This window comes from Epinephelus fuscoguttatus, linkage group LG7 (assembly GCF_011397635.1).
Source record: "Epinephelus fuscoguttatus linkage group LG7, E.fuscoguttatus.final_Chr_v1".
Classification (NCBI taxonomy): domain Eukaryota; kingdom Metazoa; phylum Chordata; class Actinopteri; order Perciformes; family Serranidae; genus Epinephelus; species Epinephelus fuscoguttatus.
The window spans coordinates 38,090,421-38,109,684 of NC_064758.1; the positions used below are offsets into that span (position 1 = coordinate 38,090,421).

Sequence of the window (19,264 nt, forward strand, 5' to 3'; positions counted from 1 at the left end):
AATACCTGGAAATTGATCAAATTTATTTCCATACTTTTCCATACTTTCCATACTTGCGTAGGAACCCTAGCCTGAGTGTCAGACTGAAGCTACCAGAACCTTCAGTCTGACACTGCCTCCATTGAAGGCGATTTACAAGGGGGAGGGAATTTGATTTTTTCCCTAACCAATCAGTAGAGACCAACGACTCACCCAGAATCTGACGTCATTAGTATCCATGCCTCGGGGGTGCCGAAAACAAGCGAGCATTGCCCGTTTAAAATGTCTGCGTCGTTGTGCATGCCCAGCTGCATCGCCGTTAAATCCAGTTTAGCAGCTTCCTTAATTTGGTCCTCCATTAACGCGAGCAGTGGCGAAATACCTCGATAGCATCGTTAATGTGGCCTGTAGGATCTGCAGCGGTCGCCATTGTTGCTATCCTCACCAGTTACCCACCGGCGTACAGCTTGACTTCAGTGTGGCGCTGATTGGCTAATTACTAGACCCGCCCCCACCCCCAGTGTTCATTGGTCCGTCCATCGTTTGGATGAGATAAATCGCAAATTCATCGCAGTATGCCAGACCAGAGATGCAAGCCTACTCAGTTGAGTGGGCGGGGTCTATGGTCTGGAACCAGGCTATTGGAACCCTGCATCTAGTAACACTGAGCTAACCTATGTTACAGCTCAGCTGAGACGGACGCCATTAAAGTTTACATCTGCTGCTGTCATGACCACGAGCCTCTCATCCATGAGTAGATGCACGCTCCCTTCTGCCCAGATATTTGGGAGAGAAATAGAAAATAGTTCCTACATGAAACTGCTCACAACAAGGTCTGTGGATTATCTTGAGTAACCAGGTCATGATTTCTAGAAAGACACATTGCAGTTTTTCAAATGTATATTTTTGATGTTTTGAGCACCACAAGCTAAATGTCATCTAGTTCCATTATATTGGAGAGAAGGCAGACATCTCTACAGCCAATATCTCCAACACTCTGCAATGCACACCAAAACTATCTGGAGTGATAAAAAGCACCACAGGTAAGAGGAAAAATATAAACATTTGATTTTGGGGTGAACTGTCCCTTTAAATGTAAGCTTTATTCTTATAGTGCGAACATGTCCTGGAAAGGAACAACACTTGTCTGTTCTACAGGGGTACTTATATATGCGTATATATCTACACCTATATGTGTATGTTCATATCTGTAATATCATTATTTTTTTATTACGGTGGACTGATTCAGTTTGACATCTCACCTTTGAGCACAGACACTTTAATGGGAGCGCTGTTTGAGCCAATGCTGTTGCTACCAACACACATGTAAGTGCCAGCGTCGGACATCTGGATGTTGGGGATGAGCAGAGTGCCAATGTCTGTGCGGTCCATGCGAGCCTGGAGAGGACACACCAATAAGAGACGATATTATACACCTGCTTCAATTATGGCGGCGATCATATACAGCAATGTGCATTTTATTTCTTATTTTATTTTATTTTCATTTATATTAAATGCATTTTATTTTAATATTTACACCATAAAAACACACACAACTCATATAGTGAAGACAAAGCACTTCACTTACCTGTCTCATGTCGCTTGAAACAACACAGATAAGACACTGCTGACATTATGACATTACTACTGTAGCTAATAGCGACACAAAAGCACTACAGCGTAGAGCTTTAGGACAAGACAAGAGCTGTTATTGCTACAGTTCAGTCTCTGCGTACATGGAATTTGACTCATGATTTCTACGACGCTGTACTTTGTGCATGAATCTGTGCACAAAGTACAGCTGACATTTCTACGATGATTGGTGAGGTTATAATTTGTTAATATATCATGATCAGTGATGATTGGATTTACTACACTACTATGTTTACTCTGGAACAAGACTAATGTTTAATGATTATAAAGGTGTTGCAAAAAAATCAGAGAGTGAGAACTGACAGTTTGACACTGATTTCAGGAAGACGTTTTTAATAAGCATTACAAAGCAGTTCTTCAAGGGTAACTTTGGTAAACTTCAACCTGGACCTTATTCACCCATGGTTTGTATCTAAGTGAATATTGGGAACAACAATTTTTGAAAATGGTCCAGTTTTGAGTGAGAGGGCTGCAGATGACAGCAGTGAAACAGGATGAAATGCAACCGATCAGAGCATTTGTGCATTCTTAATTTACATCCACTTAAAGTGCTTTTTTGTCACTGACAGGCTCAAATTGTTATTGCAAGTGTCTGACAACTTTTGGAAAGAATCCCTACAGAGACAGACCTTTTTGTTAAAGAGTATGATCATTTTTGTTATACCAGAATCAGCCCTGAAATCGCTATCATCACACCCACCAGACTCCATTTAAATAAATAGTAATTTTATCATCATAAAACACAGTTAACTCAAAGTTGACAGAAAGAAAATAAAACCCACAAAAGCTGCCTTGGTTCATCTTTCCACTGTTCCAAAAATCACCAGCTCTAATTTGATTGAAATAAACCCTTAATTCACACACTTAGACATGAAAATATGCTGCCTCTATACACGCTTAAATTACTGTTTATTTAAAAGGGATCTGGTGGGTGTGACGATAGCTATTTCGGGGCTGTTTCTACTTTACAAAAAGGATTTAACTCTTTACCCAAAATGTCTATCTCTGTAGGGATCCTCTCCATAATGTTGTCAGACGCTAAAAATAACAATCTGAGCCTGTCAGTGGCAAAAACAAGCACTTTTAACGTTTTGGACGTAAAATGACGATGCACAAATGCCCCAAGTGGTGACAGTGCAGCCTGTTTCGCCACTGTTGGCTGCAGGGCTCCAGCTTAATACTTGTCCACTTCTAAAAACTGTTGTCCCCATTGGTTATTCAGACATGAAAACATGAGAAAATAGAGTCCAGGTTGAAAAATATCAAAGTTAACCTTTAACTGTAAAATCTGAGAATTATCATTAGCCAAAGTCAAAATACCCACCATCAAATACCAAGTAAGAACCAACACTGAACTCTCTGGCTCATGAGCAATCAACAACTTCACTTGTTTGTACACTACTCCACATGGCAGTCAGAGGCCCAGCAAGGCTCAAAATGAGCTTTCATAAAGTTTGGAAACACCTCAGAGGGGAGGGGAATCAGGAGGGGAGGGTCAGGGGAGGGATTACTGTATCCGGGGGGTGTTGGGGCATCCACGGACAAAGCTGCTTAGCTCCGGCCCATTCAACCGTGAGGGAGGCTAAACCGAGCAGTGGCTGAGGCGGGCCCTGGCTCAATGTGTGTCTGAACCCATTGACGAGTTTTCAAAGCAAGCCGTTTGCTAGAGCATACAGAATTTCTGCGTGGTCGCACGGCAGAGCCCGGCTCCCCCTGGGAAAGGCTGACACAACGCAGTGGCTCTCTGAGGCAGAACTAAACAGGCCCCGGAGCCCTCGTCGAACCGAGGAGGGCTGTGTAGAAACCAAACTAACACAATACACCCTTGGATAGGGGGGCAGCGGGCTGCGCCTGGCACGGAGCAAAATATGTCTGAAATACCTACAGTACCTCCTGTATACTTAGTCCTGTTAATACACTCAATGGAATGATGAGGGTCAACTGGGTGCTGAGAGCCGTAACAAGTGAGGGATGGTATGATGTGGACATTACAAGACGAAAGACTATGGAACATTTTGATTAATAAAACGCAACATATAAACATGTACTGCATGCAAATACACTAACAAGTCAACCAGACCCAGCGGGTTGACTTTAATGTATTTGGCATCAGCTGTAAAAAGACTGTGAGCAGCTGTGGTAAATTAACGTTGTTTACAAGGTGTGAATCAAGGACACGTTTGATCATGCACTTAGTCGACAATGTGTGAAGACGAGGTCAGTAGCGGACAATGATTGTGAACTACGACACATGACAGACAGACAGCGGACAGATGGACAGACCTGCAGCTCCTCAATACGTCTCTGTAACACATCGAGACTGTTGCTTTTAAACTGATGGAAACCATGAGAGGGAATGGCCTGAGCAAACGTCAGAACAGGGTGGGATCAAAAACAAAAAAAAGGGGGAGGAGGAGGAGGAGACAAACAGAGGGAAAAATAAAGGTAAATGGTCAAAATGCGGAAACAGTCATTAAAACTGACACAGTATGATGAAATACCATCGGCACCGGACACACCTTGGAGTGCAAGATAGAGATACAACACAGCAGAATGTGAATACAGTCATCAATCCATGTTAAAGTTATCAGCAAGGCGCTGAGACAGCAGGGGGTGTCTCACCTGTGGAGGGATCTGTCCTCCGTTCTTCAGCCAGGTGAGCTTCGGGGTGGGTACTCCTGTTGCTCTGCAGTACAGCCTCAAGTTGTCACCTTCGTGGGCTTCAATATTTTGGGGACTTACTTGGACTTGGGGCTGGGTGCCGAGGCCACTCGGGTTAGACTCTGACCAGAGAAAGGCATCGTGATCATTCAAACACAAAATTATACCCACCACAGCCAAACACAACTTATTTACTTTGAGACTAAACTTCATTTAAGGAGTTTACTAATCGTCTTATTTCTGTGTTGAAGTAAACTGGCTCAGTCATGTCACTGGCATAAAAATCTCTCCCCAGATTATGCTAACATTAGCCACATAAGCTACTGTTCATACCAGACCATGTAAGACCAGCATAACCACTGAGTGTATTGACTTCAGCAATGGTGTGTGTTATTGCTTGAGCTTTGCTTGTTAAACAGTCAGAGTGCCTCGGACGCATTTTTGGACTGCCTGACTGTACCATGGCCTTTTACACTGAGTGAGTTGGCCAGTCGTTTTTTTTTTTTATCTTTTTATCTTCTGTGTTTGCCTCATCCTCGAAGAACTCCTGATTTATTTTACAATTAACTACAGAGCCTTAACCCAGTGCAGCACTTCCTATTTTTTCTTCATGGAGAAAACATGGTCCAGGTTGGAAAATACCAAAACTACCCGTAACATATTTGATATCTGTTTAGGTTACAAAAACAGTGACGTGAGATGCTGCTGTTGTTTCAAGCTAGTTGTTCCCTCCCCCCAGGAAAAAAAACAATCCATGAAGCACTGAAAATGCACTGATTTAACTGCAATAGTTTCATTTTCCTGCCATATTTCTTGTTTTTTTTAGAAATGGCTTTGTTTATGGTGTATATGTGGTGCCAAACATACTCGTTCCCATGGTTTAAGGGGACATTGCACTGAGTTACAGGAACTTCCCGGGGGCATACCCTGCCTACCTCACCCTAGCCATCACCACTTCATGTCTACCCCCAAATTTATCTTAATCTTAACCTTACCCTAAATCTTAACAAGTCAGAATTATAAAATCTAATGATTTACATGGTGTGGACCTATTTTGTCCCCACAAGGGTGGTGAGTCCCCACAGTGTGAGTGTGTAAACAGATTCATGTCCCCACAACATGTGACACACGTTCACACACATAAACGCAGAGCATACTTTGGACAAAGAGGGAAACCCGGGCTATGTGCTCCCCATGAGTGTTCAGGGCCTTGCAGGTGTAGTCTCCCTCATCAGCTGGGTCCACTGATGTGAAGGTCAGTACGCCACCTCGGATCACAGCTCTGGGACTCATCCTGTTCCCTGGACCTCCTGCAACATATATACACACCCTGTCACTGAGTTCTGAAGGGCTAACGTCTATGATTTTGTACTGAACTGAATTTCAGACAACTGAAAATAGCTTTTCCACTCGCAAACACTGCAAAAATAGAGCGTTCAGTGGTCATACCGATCCATTCAATGGCAGGGGTTGGGTTCCCGGTCACCGTGCAACGAAACTCTGCCCGTTGGCCCTGCTGGACATTCAGCACTGAGGGAGTGACGGTGGCCACAGGCTGGGCCCCCTCTGCAGCTGCAGAAGGAGACACTTCAGTCAAACACAGCTCTAAACAGAGAGTGAAACGTCCCAGAGGCACGTGGAGGAATAAAGCGTGATAATATAGATTGGTGTGGTGGTGAAGTGAAATATGAAACCTTGTCAGGAGTCTAAAACCACTGCTTGGGCATTACACTAAGCTGTGGGAATGCTTTTGATCATAATGAATCGATCAGACTGAGGGAGAGTGATGGCGTCCGCCCGTGCCCCCACCCTCACCCTTGGCTGTCTGGATCCTCAGAGCAGACCAAACAGATGAGAAGTGGCAGGCAAGCATTGGCATGGCCTCAGGGCATACTGCTGTCTGCGCCAGTTTGGCTGGCCGCTAGACTTCGTATTCAATCCGGCATGATCCCAGAGTGACAGAGCAAAAGAAAGGCCTCTTTCAGCCGGGAGGGAGGAGTATGAGACTATCTAAGCAGCCTGAAAACCTCTGGGACTGTTCTCGCCTGGGCCGAGCTTTGACTCTCTGACCTTAGTGACACCAATACTGCAGGACAGAGAGGAGTTTCATTGTCCTCCACTGTGGGCGGGGCAGATGTGGCGGCCTAAAGTCTACACTGAACACACAAGTAACATCTGAGAATGGTAAATAATTTGATTGTGGGTAAAACAGATTGTTTTTAGAGTGTCTGTCGTGAGTTTCGTAAAGATCTATGGTAGAATCAGTGCATCAGGAGATGAAACTTTGGTAGGGTCAATCCACCCACTTCTAAGGACTACTTCACCCTCCTAAATGATTATTTGTATATCATTTGTTTAGCATTTGTTATGCTGAATTTGTGAAGAAAACGTTTTTCTTGCAAGCATCCATGGTGAACGAAGAATCCAAAAACATCCGCATTTAACAACAGTAAAACTATATCAAAGCATCTGATAACAAGCTCTCATCCAAGTCTCATTTACCCATTTGCTTGCTCAGTACTTCCCAAACAGAGAGCCCTTTCCAACTCGGAACTGAACTGAAAGTGAAACTTATCTATGCTCTCTTCAAAGCCAGACTCCATTGACAAAATCAGTAATTTTACCTCACTGAACACAGGAGCTGCTGCTCTACCACTGCCTCCATCTGCGTGACTTTGGTGGATCCGAACTAACCCTTTAAAACACCAAAGTAACACAATGACACAAACAAACTGACTAATTGAGGCAGTGGTAGACCAGCGGCTCCTGTATTCAGCAAGGTAAAATTACTGTTTTCATTAATGGAGTCTGGCTTTGAAGAGAGCATAGGTTAGTTCAGTTGGGAAGTGCTGAGCTGACTGGATAAATGAAACTTGGATTATACTGCAGAATTGGTGGGAGAGTCTATTGACACATCTTTTGATATAGTTTTGCTGTTGTTAAAAGTGGACCTCTTTTCCTTCAATCAAGAATTTTCTGTATTTTTGGATTCTTCGTTCAGTGGAAGCACACAAGGAAAACGTTTTCTTCACAAATCTTAAGTGCTATATCATAGGCAACTGGACTTGCTTAAGTTTCTTGAGGATGTTTCATCTCTCATCCAGGAGGCTTCTTCAGTTCTAACGGACTGGTGTGGAGTCGCAGGCTTTATACTCTGTGTGGGTGTGAACCCTTGCAGAGGTCACATGTGAGTCATCGACCCACCCGGCCATTTTGTGTGTCGTTAGGGTTAGATGGGTCCAGGTGTGAGTGGGTGTTAAGTCTTCTAGGGAGGGATCCTAAGACTGCATTATTGGTGGTTGATAAGTGGTGTCGTAGTCCACCTCTTCTGTTTAATGATGGTCGTTCCAGTATGAAGTGGATCTCAACATCTCTGTAAGGGTTCACACCCACACAGAGTTTAAAGCAACTCCTCAACAGTCCATCAGAACTGAAGAAGCCTCTTGGATGAGAGGTGAAATGTCTTCAAGAAACTCAAGCATGTGCAGTTGCCTACGATATAGCACTTAAGATTACCATGACCTGGATGACTGATGGTCTTCACTGACATTTTCTTCACAAATTCAACACAACATGGGGTGAGTATTTGATACAGAATTCTCATTCAGGGGGCAAAGTATCCCTTTAAGAAAGCACATTATTTCTTACTTCACTACCTCTCGTGACATCTATCCAAGAAGATGGGTTTGGTTTTATCTGTCCAGGGTCTTGAACTATTCCCACTACAATGGAGGTGGATGATATTTAATTTGTGCTGCTAAAACCAGAGAAAAATTACTTTTAAACAAGACTAAGAGTCGACAGCAACACTAGCTGCTCTCAGATGCTCTACTGTAGAACGCTACTTTGAGCTAAATGCTAAGATGTTTATGTTTAGCCACTGTAAGGTTTACCATGTTTACGAACTTAATTTAGCGTGCTAGCCTGCCAACATTGGCTAACTAGCATTAAACACCTGAGGCTGATGGAAAGGTCATTAGTTTTGGAATCTGACCTGATGATTGCGCTAAATGAAAAGGTAAAAGATCGAAGAAGTAATTAGGATTCATCTTCTGGCGATCCTGAATGAGAGATAAAACCAAATCTTGCTGCAGGTCTAGATTGCACCAGAGGTAAGGAACAAAACAATGTTTTCTTATACTTTGGATGTATTAAATATTTAATGTCTTATTGACATATGCCTTACAGTTTGACTTATACCAATATTAATATCACATTAACAGTGTAATTTAAAGTCCATCCGTTTGATGCACTGAAACTAGGCTCCTTACACTGGACACAAGTCTGCTACCCACATTCAGCTACAATGTAATGAGGTTGTGATGGGATGTATTAAGCACAGTATGATGTTTGAAGCCCAGATGACAGCTAATTCCCAGTATAGCGTGTTTCCTGAGGAAAAAAAGGTAAGAGCAAAGTGGGAAGAGAAAGAGGAAGTAGAAGAAGGGACACCTCTTGTCTCTGAATGTGGAGATACTGTAAGCGAGCATCTAGTTTACTGGAATAACTAACCAAGTAAATCATTTAGCAAGATGTGGTAAAATGTCCCATTTAATGGGTTAAACTGTATTAAACCTGTTGTTGTATTGACTTTCTCTACATCTTCATGTTTTTGTCCAATTTACAGGATCACGTTTCGTCATTATTCTGCAATTATTATCAGTTTTCTTGAGTAATGCAGCGAGTTTATCATCTATAATATCAGGTTCTACTGGACGACACTGACTGTGATCTTATTTTTAACGTGACTCAACATTCATGAGGAGTTGCCCGGAAGAATGACCATGCACTTTTTCCTGCAGTGATGGACCCCAATGAACCCAAAGAGCCCAGTAGGAGCCAGTAATGCTCATGTACAATGCAAGCTTCAGCTCTTTAACAAAGACAGGAACTTGAGAACTTATACTGAAAACAAATATCCATCTTTAGATCTAAATTCAACTAAAGACGCTTGTTTACAAAGAGCAAAAGACAGAAGAAGTTCGTAGAGAGTTTCTGCAGATGCTTGATTGTACATGGGCGCTACCAGGCCACCAGTATATCTGTGCTGAGGAAGATGAGTGCATGCATGACACAGAGAGCGAGAGGCGGGTCCCTCCAGGGAGCCCGGGCAGAGAGGAAACCATGCCCATGCGGACTTACGCTTTCCGTGTCCTTCAAACATTTCATAGGCTGTGTAAAACATCTGAGTCTGTGAGGCCTCTGGAGTTGTGGGAGGAAGGGAGGGAAGGAGGGGGAGGGGACAGGTAAACTGACAGGTCAGGTTTCAGGGTAACAGCAGTTTACCTCCCATCTCCCCTGGAGACACTTATCCAACTCCAAATGTGGGCCGCCGTGGGTTTGTCCAATTGATTACAGAAAACATCACACATGATGTAAACTAAAAAAATAATGAGCTTGAATTAAAGTGGCACCAACTGTACATCAGGCGTGATGCCGTTTTTGTTTCTTTTTGTTTTTGAACTCATGATTCAATTCCTACCTTCATTTTTTTAATCGTAACAGTTGGTGCTGTTTAGTACAAAGCTCTGTGCATTCAAGTTTCACACTTACCTGATTATACAGTTACTGAGACAGTGAAGAACACCATGGACTGAAGTATGTTGGTAAGAATGTCCATTTGCTTGTAACAGTTCACACTTATCTCACACTCCAAACCAGTGATACTCAACTTACAGCCCGCGGGCCAAATCTGGCCCTCAACAGGATGCCAGGTCCACTGATCATGTTCTCATTCACAGCTAAAACAAACGGAGTCATACTGGGATTTTGTTTTAAGGTCTGGGGGAAAAATACCGACAATTATCACAATTTAATTTTCCTTGATAATAATATAACAAATGTTTGATATAATCAAACCACGCAAATGCTGGAAGAGGAAGGGGCTGATGCACCTTAAAAAGCTAGTTGCCAACCGCCATTAAACAGAGAGGAAGACAAGCCCTGTTTCCAAACACTTTCAGTATGGTACCTTTGGAACCTAGACCCTAGGATTTCCACCACAAACAGTCCTCTTAATGTGGGCGGGGTTGTTGTCACTCACTGCTCCGTCCAGCACTCACTGTATTTCCTCCTTTATCAGTCTTTGCCTCGTTTATCGTCCACAGAACTTTGAGAGATTTTCTAACAAAATAAAACAGGCTGCAGTGAGAGTCTCTCTCCATGGGGTATTTAAAAATAGCAGGTTTGTGCATTTAGTCCTTCTCAGGCAAGCTCAGGGGTTTAGTGTTGCCGGAGCCCACAGGAACACTGCTCCACAGCGCTGTATTTTTTGCAGAGTAAGGATTAGTATATATGTAGTTCACATAATCCTGTCAAAATTAATATATAAATTTTTAAAGGCTTGAAGATTCACTCATTATTTAAAGTGTATGCCATCCCAGAGAGACAACAAAAACTCAACTAATGGTCAAAGTTGTCACAGTGAAGGTGTGTTGGTAGATTCATGTCATCACCTCATGCATTGAGTAACATTACAAGTTAATGTTCCACCTTAAAAGTTGCCGGCAGTCAGCCCAGTGAATTAAGTTATTTTTTCTTAGATTACAGCTGCTGTGAGAGGCAGCAAAACATCCTTTCATTTTATAGTTGTAGTTTACTAATATATGTAAAATCTCCACGGTATGAACAGTGGTTACATCACAACAAACATAGTTTAATTTTTAGTCACAATATTAATAAATTATATAATAAGAGAATCGATATTGGGCTTTCTTGGTCAATCCAATATCGCCACGCAAAATATTGTGATACTGTGCAGTGTCGATTCCCCCCCCACCCCTGGCAAATAGGTAATTACTAATGTTTGGCCCCTGGCCTCCTGTCATTTTACAAAAGCGGCCCCAGCAAGGTGAGTATCGCTGCTCTACAACAACCAAAAACCAAAAGCAACAACACTCATCACAAAATGCTTCTAATGCTGTGAATTCAAAATCAAGACACACACACACACACACACACACACACACACACACACACACACACTCAGAGATGACGAGAACTGTGCAGCAGCACGAGGACAGATGGAGTTATGCAGAGGAGCCACACATGAGACATGCAGGTTAGTAGCAAGAAGCAGTTTCAAAACTTTGGAACAACAGTTTCATTTCAGCTGTTAAGAAGCCGACATACAGCTTGTGGTGATCCTGAATTGATCTATGTAAACGAGCCCCGTCCATGAATTATCAGGTCACTTTGATCAATTCTCATTATTTTAATCAATTTTCTCTTTTTCACAAAATATCTTCACAGTTAAGATAAATACATTACAATGTGACACGTGTGCATTACATCAGATTCTTTAAAAGAAATGTAAAAAAAAATAATGAGTAAAAATCTTTACAGAAGCACCGTTGGGTATATTTGCAATCATATAGCCTTTAAATCATGAATGAACATATGAAGCTGATGCAGTCACTGTAAAGTCATAAAAATCAAACCATAAAAAAGATTTTAAATGTGACCTGTAACTGAAGATGTTACCAGAGATATAGAAAAATATTTTCCTTATAAAAAACAATTGAAATTGCCTAAATGTAAACACACATCATGCAAAGTACTTGCATTCACATGGCCAATTCCCTTGAAAAAAAAAAATTACCAAAAAGAAAAGAAATTCTAACATTTCTGATATAGCTGATTTCATGGAAACATTTCAGGATAACATATTTCAGTCAGTCAAAAAAAAGAAAGGAAAATGTGCCAACAACATTGACAGGTTGTGAATAAAAAGACCATAATATACAATTGGAGATAATTATTGACAAAATAAAGATTAAAAAAACATTTTTTCTTTTGCATTTCAAGTCAGATCTTAAATATTTTACTGACTAAATCTGACAAGTGAGAATCGATACAAACAGGACCAACTTTTGCCGACACTAAAGGAATGATGGAGTGATATTACAGCAGTATGACAGCACGTTTAGAAAGGTTTAACCAACTGCATGGCTGATAGCACCGTTTTGTTCGTTCAGCATTCAGACAGTAGTTTCAGGAGGGAATACTGTATCGAGTGGAACAACACAAATGAGATCAGGGAATGTGGGGTTCTTCCTACTTCTCTCTTCCAGATACACTGAAGTCCTCTTTGTATGTCAGTTGCAGAGTCACTAAGCACCAATCGTGGCATCCACATTCCTCCTCATCATTTATACACTACAGCTCAGGGAGGGAGGGGCCCCAGGAGCCCGAAGTTAAAGACACCAGAATCCAGCACCCTGCTAGTGAAACCTCTAACAGCAGGAAACAGCAACTCTACCAGTGATCGAGAAGCAGCCAAACCACCACCGATTAATTCAACCCAAAATATAAGGAGGAAAGAAAAAAAAATCTGCAGCAGCTTCAGTAGAGTGTTGGCGGAAAGCATTACCCACAAATCCCTGATTCGAAAGAGCGCTCGTTTGGCCTAAATGTAGTGGATGTGTCATGACTTTGATTGCCCGTTTGTTAAAGCTTAAACTACATACTTGACCCCGTATGTTATCTGGAAAATTTATACTCTACAGTTTTAGTTTTAACCAAACCCACAAGCTGTATTTCTTCATATAAAGTCCAGGAAAATGCACTGATCAGAGACAGCGAGTTAAAAAAAGAGCTGGAATGGCAGCAGGATAATGAGACACAGCTTATATGTTGGTATCTGAGAGCAGAAGGCAAAAGCATTGGGAGTTAGAGTGGCAAGCTTATGATGCTGTTAACCCAGAGCTGTTTATAGTGCACGATGAGAGATGCAGTAAAACAGAGAAGCATGCATCATCGCAAGCTGGAAGGAGGGGACTCAAGTTTTGGGCTAAGGGAAACTACACGAGCCAGAGCTGGTAGGGTAGCAGGGGGTGATGGGTAATGGAATGTGGTGCCGAGCATCACGAACCTGGCACGTAGAGGATGGCGTTGCCCTCATCCATGGCAAACATGTTGGAGCCCGTGCAAACGTAGACGCCTGCATCCTCGGGCTGGACGTTCTGAATTGTCAGGATGCCGTTGAAGTCCATGGCCCGGTTGGGCAGCTTCCCGTTACCCATCCGTGTCCAGACCAGCGTGTAGGCTGGGGACTGTGGAGGGAAGGGTGGATAAACACACACGAATTAAACACGGGACAAAAATGCTGCGGACACAGTATTCCATTGAATCAAATCAGGCTTATTTAAGTGCATTTAAAGACAACCGCAAGTGCTGTACAAATTAAAATAAGATGGAGAGACGCTGTGCTGCTGCCAGAGGAGCCGCTGAATGAGTTCCATCTGAGCAGTAAGTCACTAAAAGAGTCTGAGAAGTCCGGGGCTGTTCATAAAACATTCAGGACGCCACAGTTTATCCCACACTACTGAAGCTGCTCCTCTTTTTGGAACCACCGCGGAGTCGGTAATAATTTCACTGTCAGCCATGATTGTTGTTGCCATGGGCAACAGTATGACGTCGATTTGTCAACAAGTCGAAGTATCTCAAGTATCACATATGAATTTTTCAAGATTATAAAACACTATACTAAAACCACTACGAACACCCAAAGGCCATCAGTTGAAAAGTCGCTGCCACAGTACCAACATTAACGTAACCATGGTGTAACCCTAAATTTGAGTTTTGGCGCAGCTGTCGCTATTTCCTTATGTTTTCAGTTCATGAATCTTCACTGTAACATTTTGGTCAGCTAAAAAAGTCGTCAGCGTTTGGTTGTACTGAAACACCCTCTGAGGAGTCAGATGTTCAGTTTTTCTGTTAAGAACATTTTGCTTTAATGGTTTCAAGCCTGTTTTTGCTAGAAAATTAGCATTAGCATTATGACAGTTAACCAGACTGTAAATGTATCATGCTAAAAGAGCTAGCAACTAGTCTTAATGCATTTCTAGCTCCAAATATCCACGATAGTGACGGCCAAAATGCCAAATTTGAGGCTTCAAAATGGGAGTCCATAAACCAATGGGGTCGATTATTTTTATACAGTCTATGTAAAGCACGCAGTTTGTTGGGCTTTGGAGTCTTGCCATCACCATGAAGTAGTTTAGTTTTAATAAGAGGTGCTGATAGGTGGGAATTTTTACCTTTGGACAGAGCCAGGCTAACTGTTTCCCCCTGTTTCCAGTCTTTATGCTAAGCTAGGCTAACCAGCTGCTGGGTCCAGCTTTTTTTTTAAACTGACAGATATGAGAGTGGTGTCAATCTCCTCAACTAACTATTGACAAGAATGTCAATTAGAGAATTTCTAAATTGTCAAACTTCCTTTAAATTAACAAAATTTTCTTATTAAAAAATAACAGCAGTGATCACTGAGCAGTGTTACCTTGCTCTTTGCAGTGCAGATGAAGCTGACAGTCGACCCCACCCTGACAGTCTGAGCTTTGGGCTCCTCAACTGTCACCTCAATGGCTTTGGATGGAACACCTGATGAAATGAACACACAATTCATTTATACTGATCGTTCATAAATACAGTTATAAAGTATTCTAAACTATTCTTCTATTCTAACTCTAAATACTAACTCTGCACCACACCACAGTAAACTAAACTGAAGAATGAGGTCTCACATAATCCGTGTATAAGCAAACCCATGTGTTGAAGCGTGGATGGTATCTGTTTAGTTTGCTTCAACAAACACAAAGAGGGAAAAACCTATTTACTAATATGGCAGCAAGAGCATACACACTTGTGACAACAATTTCAGCTCTGCTCCTGTTGGTGCTGCGCTGGTCTCTGCAGGTACAGATGTAGACGCCGGCATCACTTGGCTGCACGCTGGGGAAGTACAGCTCTGCTCCTGCACACACAGGTGTCATATTCACACGTAACATGTCGACCAATTTCATTTTATGGGATTTCTTGTACTACAGGAACAAGTCTATCCATCTCACACCAGTTGTGATCATGTGTTTGAAGTGTGTGTCGTACCTTGTCTGCGTCTGTCGGCACTGCTGGAGATGGGTCGTCCATCCTCTCTGGACCAGTAGAAATAGTGTGGAGGAGAGCCGGACACCTGACACCGCAGGGTGACAGGGCCGCCCTGGGATGACAGGACCTTCTCTGGATAAACCTTCACCACCAGCGAGGCTGCAGCTGCACAGTGCAAAGGTCATAACAAACTCATCAGGAATACTTTCTGAGAATATCAAAACAAACAGCATCAGAGTGCGCGTTCACAAAGCGAGCACAGGCAGTGAGCTAGACTTATTATTTCTGTCTAAAGCCCTGTTTCCACCAAACACTGTTGGTATGGTACCTTTGGAACCAACAGTAACCCTTCAGACATGGTACCTAGACCCTAGTGTTTCCATCACAAACAGTACCCTTAAATGTGGGCGGGGTTGTTGTCACTCACTACTCCGTCCAGCACTCTCTGTATTTCCTCATTACCGGTGACACAGATGGAAGTCTGCATCTTGTTTATCGTCCACAGAACGAGGCTGCATGCTGACATTTTCAGAACAAAATAAAACAGGCTGCAGTGAGAGTCTCTCTCCATGGGATATTTAAAAATAGCGGGTTTGTGCATTTAGTCCTTCTCAGGCAAGCTCAGGGGTTTAGTGTTGTTGTAGCCCACAGGAACAATGCTCCCTGATGCTTTTTTTTCCCTCCGAGTGAGGATTAGAATAGACGCAGGTCACATAACCTGGTTGAAATTAATATATAATTAGCGCTTTAAGATCCACTCATTACTAAAAGTCTTTGTCATCCAAGAGAGACAATAAAACTAAAGTGATGGTCAAAGTTGTCACAGTGAAATTTAAGGTGTGTCGATGGATTCACGTCGTCATCTCATGCATTGAGCAACATAACAAGTAAACATTCCACCTTCAAAGTTGCCGGCAGTCAGCCCAGTGAATGAAGTTATTTTTTTCTCCAGCTGCTGTGAGAGGCAGCTAAACATCCTTTCATTTTATAGTTACAGTTTACTAATAAAACTCTCCACAGTATGAACAGTGGTTACATGAGCCTCAAAACCAGACACAACTCAGCTCTGAGCAGAGTGACCGTCCTCTACTGACCAATCAGACTGCAGTGTTCACAGCTCCACCTTTTAGTACCAGATCTGTTTGCTAGGTACCCCAACAGAGGGGGGACCAAACATGGGGACAGTAAGGAACGGTTCCATTGGTACCATCCACAACTTTTCACTGTGGAAGCAGAAAAGCGTACTGAACTGTACCGTACTGCTCGGTGGAAACAAGGTTTGAAAGAGCCAAACTGAATGGACATCATTCAGCGGTGACTTCTGTTTTTAGCCGAAGGTATATTTAACGTAACAGTTACGCCTTTGGGAAATACGTTTATTCACTGTCTTGCAGGGAGTGAGATTAGAAGATCGCTGGTTGATGGTTTATGTAGCTTAGCATAACGACTGGACTTTGGGTGAAACAGCTAGCCTTTCTCTCTCTAATGTAACAAAATCCGATTAAAAGCATCTCTAAAGCTCACTAATTAGCACTTCATATCTTGTTTGTTTAATCTGCACATTAGCTCCAGTGTAAAAATAAGAAGGTGTGGTTTTTCAGGCCGTTATGTGCTGAGCTATTTCTTGACCGGGCTAAGGCCTGGATTTGCTGCTTGTAATCTTCATTAAACTGCATTGTTATTTTGCTGTGTTTTTGTTTGTAGTGTTTCTGCCTTGGGGCAATTCTCTTTGTGTATACCTGTGACAAGCCTGGCTTTATTTTATAAACTTAATTAACTGTCCCAGGAGAATTTGCAGGTCGCTGTGACCGATCTAAACAAGAGTGTGAAGTCACAATTAATAAGAAGTTCATATTTTCTGAGCCTCCTTTGTGAAACACCCTGCTGTTTTTCTCTCCATGTGATTGGCCACAACATATTTTTAAAGCACATAAAGCACAAGCATTATTTTTTCTCTTGGGAACATAAGCACAATGAGCCCTGTTCAGTCACATTAAAGCAAAATGTAGCCTTACCATCGTATGGGCGACACTTCTCTCTCTCCTGTGGGTTGCCCACATATCCAGGAGCACAACTGATGATGGTTAAAAACAGACACAGAAACAAGATCATCTTAAGGTTCGATTTAATTGCTTGTCACGGCACTTGTAAACTGGTGAAAATTGCAGTTCGTCTTACTGTGAAAGTAGGTAGAATTTATCAAAATTAACTAGAATAATTTCAGTTAACACACATTAAGAGAACGTGATGGGTTAACTCACCGTTCACAGTACTGGCCAGTGTACCCAGGCTGACATGCAGTGCACTGGTAACCTCCATTGCCAAGGCTCTCACAGGTGGGGGAGAACCTGTGACACGAGTTACACACACACACACACACACACACACACACACACACACACACAAAGATTAATTGTTGTGCATGGGGCTGACCTGAATACTTCCCAGCTTCGATCATTGCCATGGTAACTGACATCCAAGTCAGGTCTGAAATGCTACGTTTATAAATATATGAATATTAGTTATTCTCAGATAACGCCATTTAACATCATGTTTTGGGTTTATTGACCTTATACTTCATTCTCCACTCTACTAACTCAGACCTGTTGTCCTCGTTCGTGGACACTTTTGTGCCATCTAGTGGCAGTAAGAGCACAATACACTAATCCATGTAAAAACAAGATGGCAGCCATCTCTGCTGAGTCAGTCTGCAGCCGATCCCAACACAAAAGTGGACAAGGTCCAAAACCTAGGAGGTACTCGTCTGAGGATGGTATCATCGCTGACAATGTTTAGTTTTTTATACTTATCGGGTCTTACTGTTTGGGTCTCAGTAGGTTAAACTTAGTGGTAGTTTTGTGACTCTGATAAGCTCTCATCTAACATCAGTTACTAGCAGTCCAGCGCTACTGAAATTGTAGTTTGACCACATGCGACAGGCTAACAGATGCGCTAGCAAGATGTCAAAATGTCAAGTGCCTGGAATGCCAAAGGAAACTGGTCATAGAGTTGCAGCAGTATACCGATTTCAAAGTACATTGTGATATAAAAGTTGATGGTTATCATCCCGTGTACATTTGCTTGTTTACGAAATTTAAAAAATGCGACATAAGCACATCCTACTCTGCAACGTTCTAAAATGGTTTCGTCTCATCGCAAATCTTTGGTCTGAACTGAGTTTAACTGGTATATCACAAATCCACAGCGAGCTTTGCAAATCACTTGAAAACTGTAAGTAATACAATAGCCACAAGGTAGTCTTGTTTTTCTGGCTATTATGGCTAATGTTGCTGTGACCTGCGTGCTAAAAAGGCTGACTTATATCATGGTTTCTCATTAGCCCCCCTCCCCCGTCAAAGCTTTGATTAATTGTGGATATTTATCACTGAAGCTTTGAAGTCCAAAAACTGATATTTGGGACAGAAACAAGGTTCAACATCAACTGAACCCAACAAGTAATTTAGTCACATTGATTTTCTGCTGTGAAGTGACTGGAAGAAAATCTATCTCAGACAATTTAATTCAGGAATTTACAACACTAAGCTATGAATATTTTAAAGCAGGAAGAGCAAAAAAACCAACATACGACACTTGGTCAAATAAAAACAGTGAATTTGCATTGGGAGCGACGGCCTGTCTCGTTTTACTGAAAGATTTCTTCATAAGTTCTTTAACATACTGCAGCTCTTATGAGCACTGTGCAACACAATCTGATCTGTTAAAATAAAGTAAGTAAGGATACAGTATCAGAGGGTTTCAGTGGGAAAGTGAATGTATTATATTTCGTGTTTGCAGGAAACAGGTTAATAACCGTAATGAATCAAACTCCAGAATTTATAAGACGTTAGACTTTGCTGTATAAACAAGAGCAAGTGAGCCGCACACTGAGTCGTCTTGAGCTATTAATGGAGGTGGAATGTGAAGTCTTGCTGTATGTGCCAGTACTCACTGGTTGTCTGGGTCAGTGTGGGGGCAGGCGCAGGGCTGGCAGTCCTCTGGAGTGCCAACAGTGGGGTCACCGAAGAAACCAGGAGCGCACTGCTCACAGAGCTCGCCCTGAGTGTTGTGCAAGCAGCTCTGGAAGGAG

The 19,264-nt window shown here is 42.3% G+C and overlaps 1 protein-coding gene across 11 annotated transcripts in view; it reads right to left on the bottom strand.

Annotated features, from left to right (window-relative positions):
• The window catches only part of hspg2 (heparan sulfate proteoglycan 2), a 167,704-nt gene that overhangs the window by 34,404 nt on the left and 114,036 nt on the right, over nt 1–19,264 (bottom strand). For 8 of the 11 annotated variants that reach the window (XM_049581471.1, XM_049581476.1, XM_049581470.1 and 5 more), the window contains 13 exons: nt 19,127–19,254; nt 17,439–17,525; nt 17,193–17,251; nt 15,178–15,342; nt 14,936–15,046; nt 14,573–14,673; nt 13,166–13,346; nt 9,436–9,495; nt 5,743–5,865; nt 5,451–5,603; nt 4,255–4,415; nt 3,916–3,993; nt 1,242–1,377 (listed from right to left, as the gene is read on the bottom strand). In XM_049581471.1, coding sequence (XP_049437428.1) covers nt 1,242–1,377; nt 3,916–3,993; nt 4,255–4,415; nt 5,451–5,603; nt 5,743–5,865; nt 9,436–9,495; nt 13,166–13,346; nt 14,573–14,673; nt 14,936–15,046; nt 15,178–15,342; nt 17,193–17,251; nt 17,439–17,525; nt 19,127–19,254 — 1,543 coding nt within the window. The remainder of the gene's footprint in view (nt 1–1,241; nt 1,378–3,915; nt 3,994–4,254; nt 4,416–5,450; nt 5,604–5,742; nt 5,866–9,435; nt 9,496–13,165; nt 13,347–14,572; nt 14,674–14,935; nt 15,047–15,177; nt 15,343–17,192; nt 17,252–17,438; nt 17,526–19,126; nt 19,255–19,264) is intronic. The other 3 variants (XM_049581475.1, XM_049581481.1, XM_049581474.1) reach the window with 2 other exon arrangements.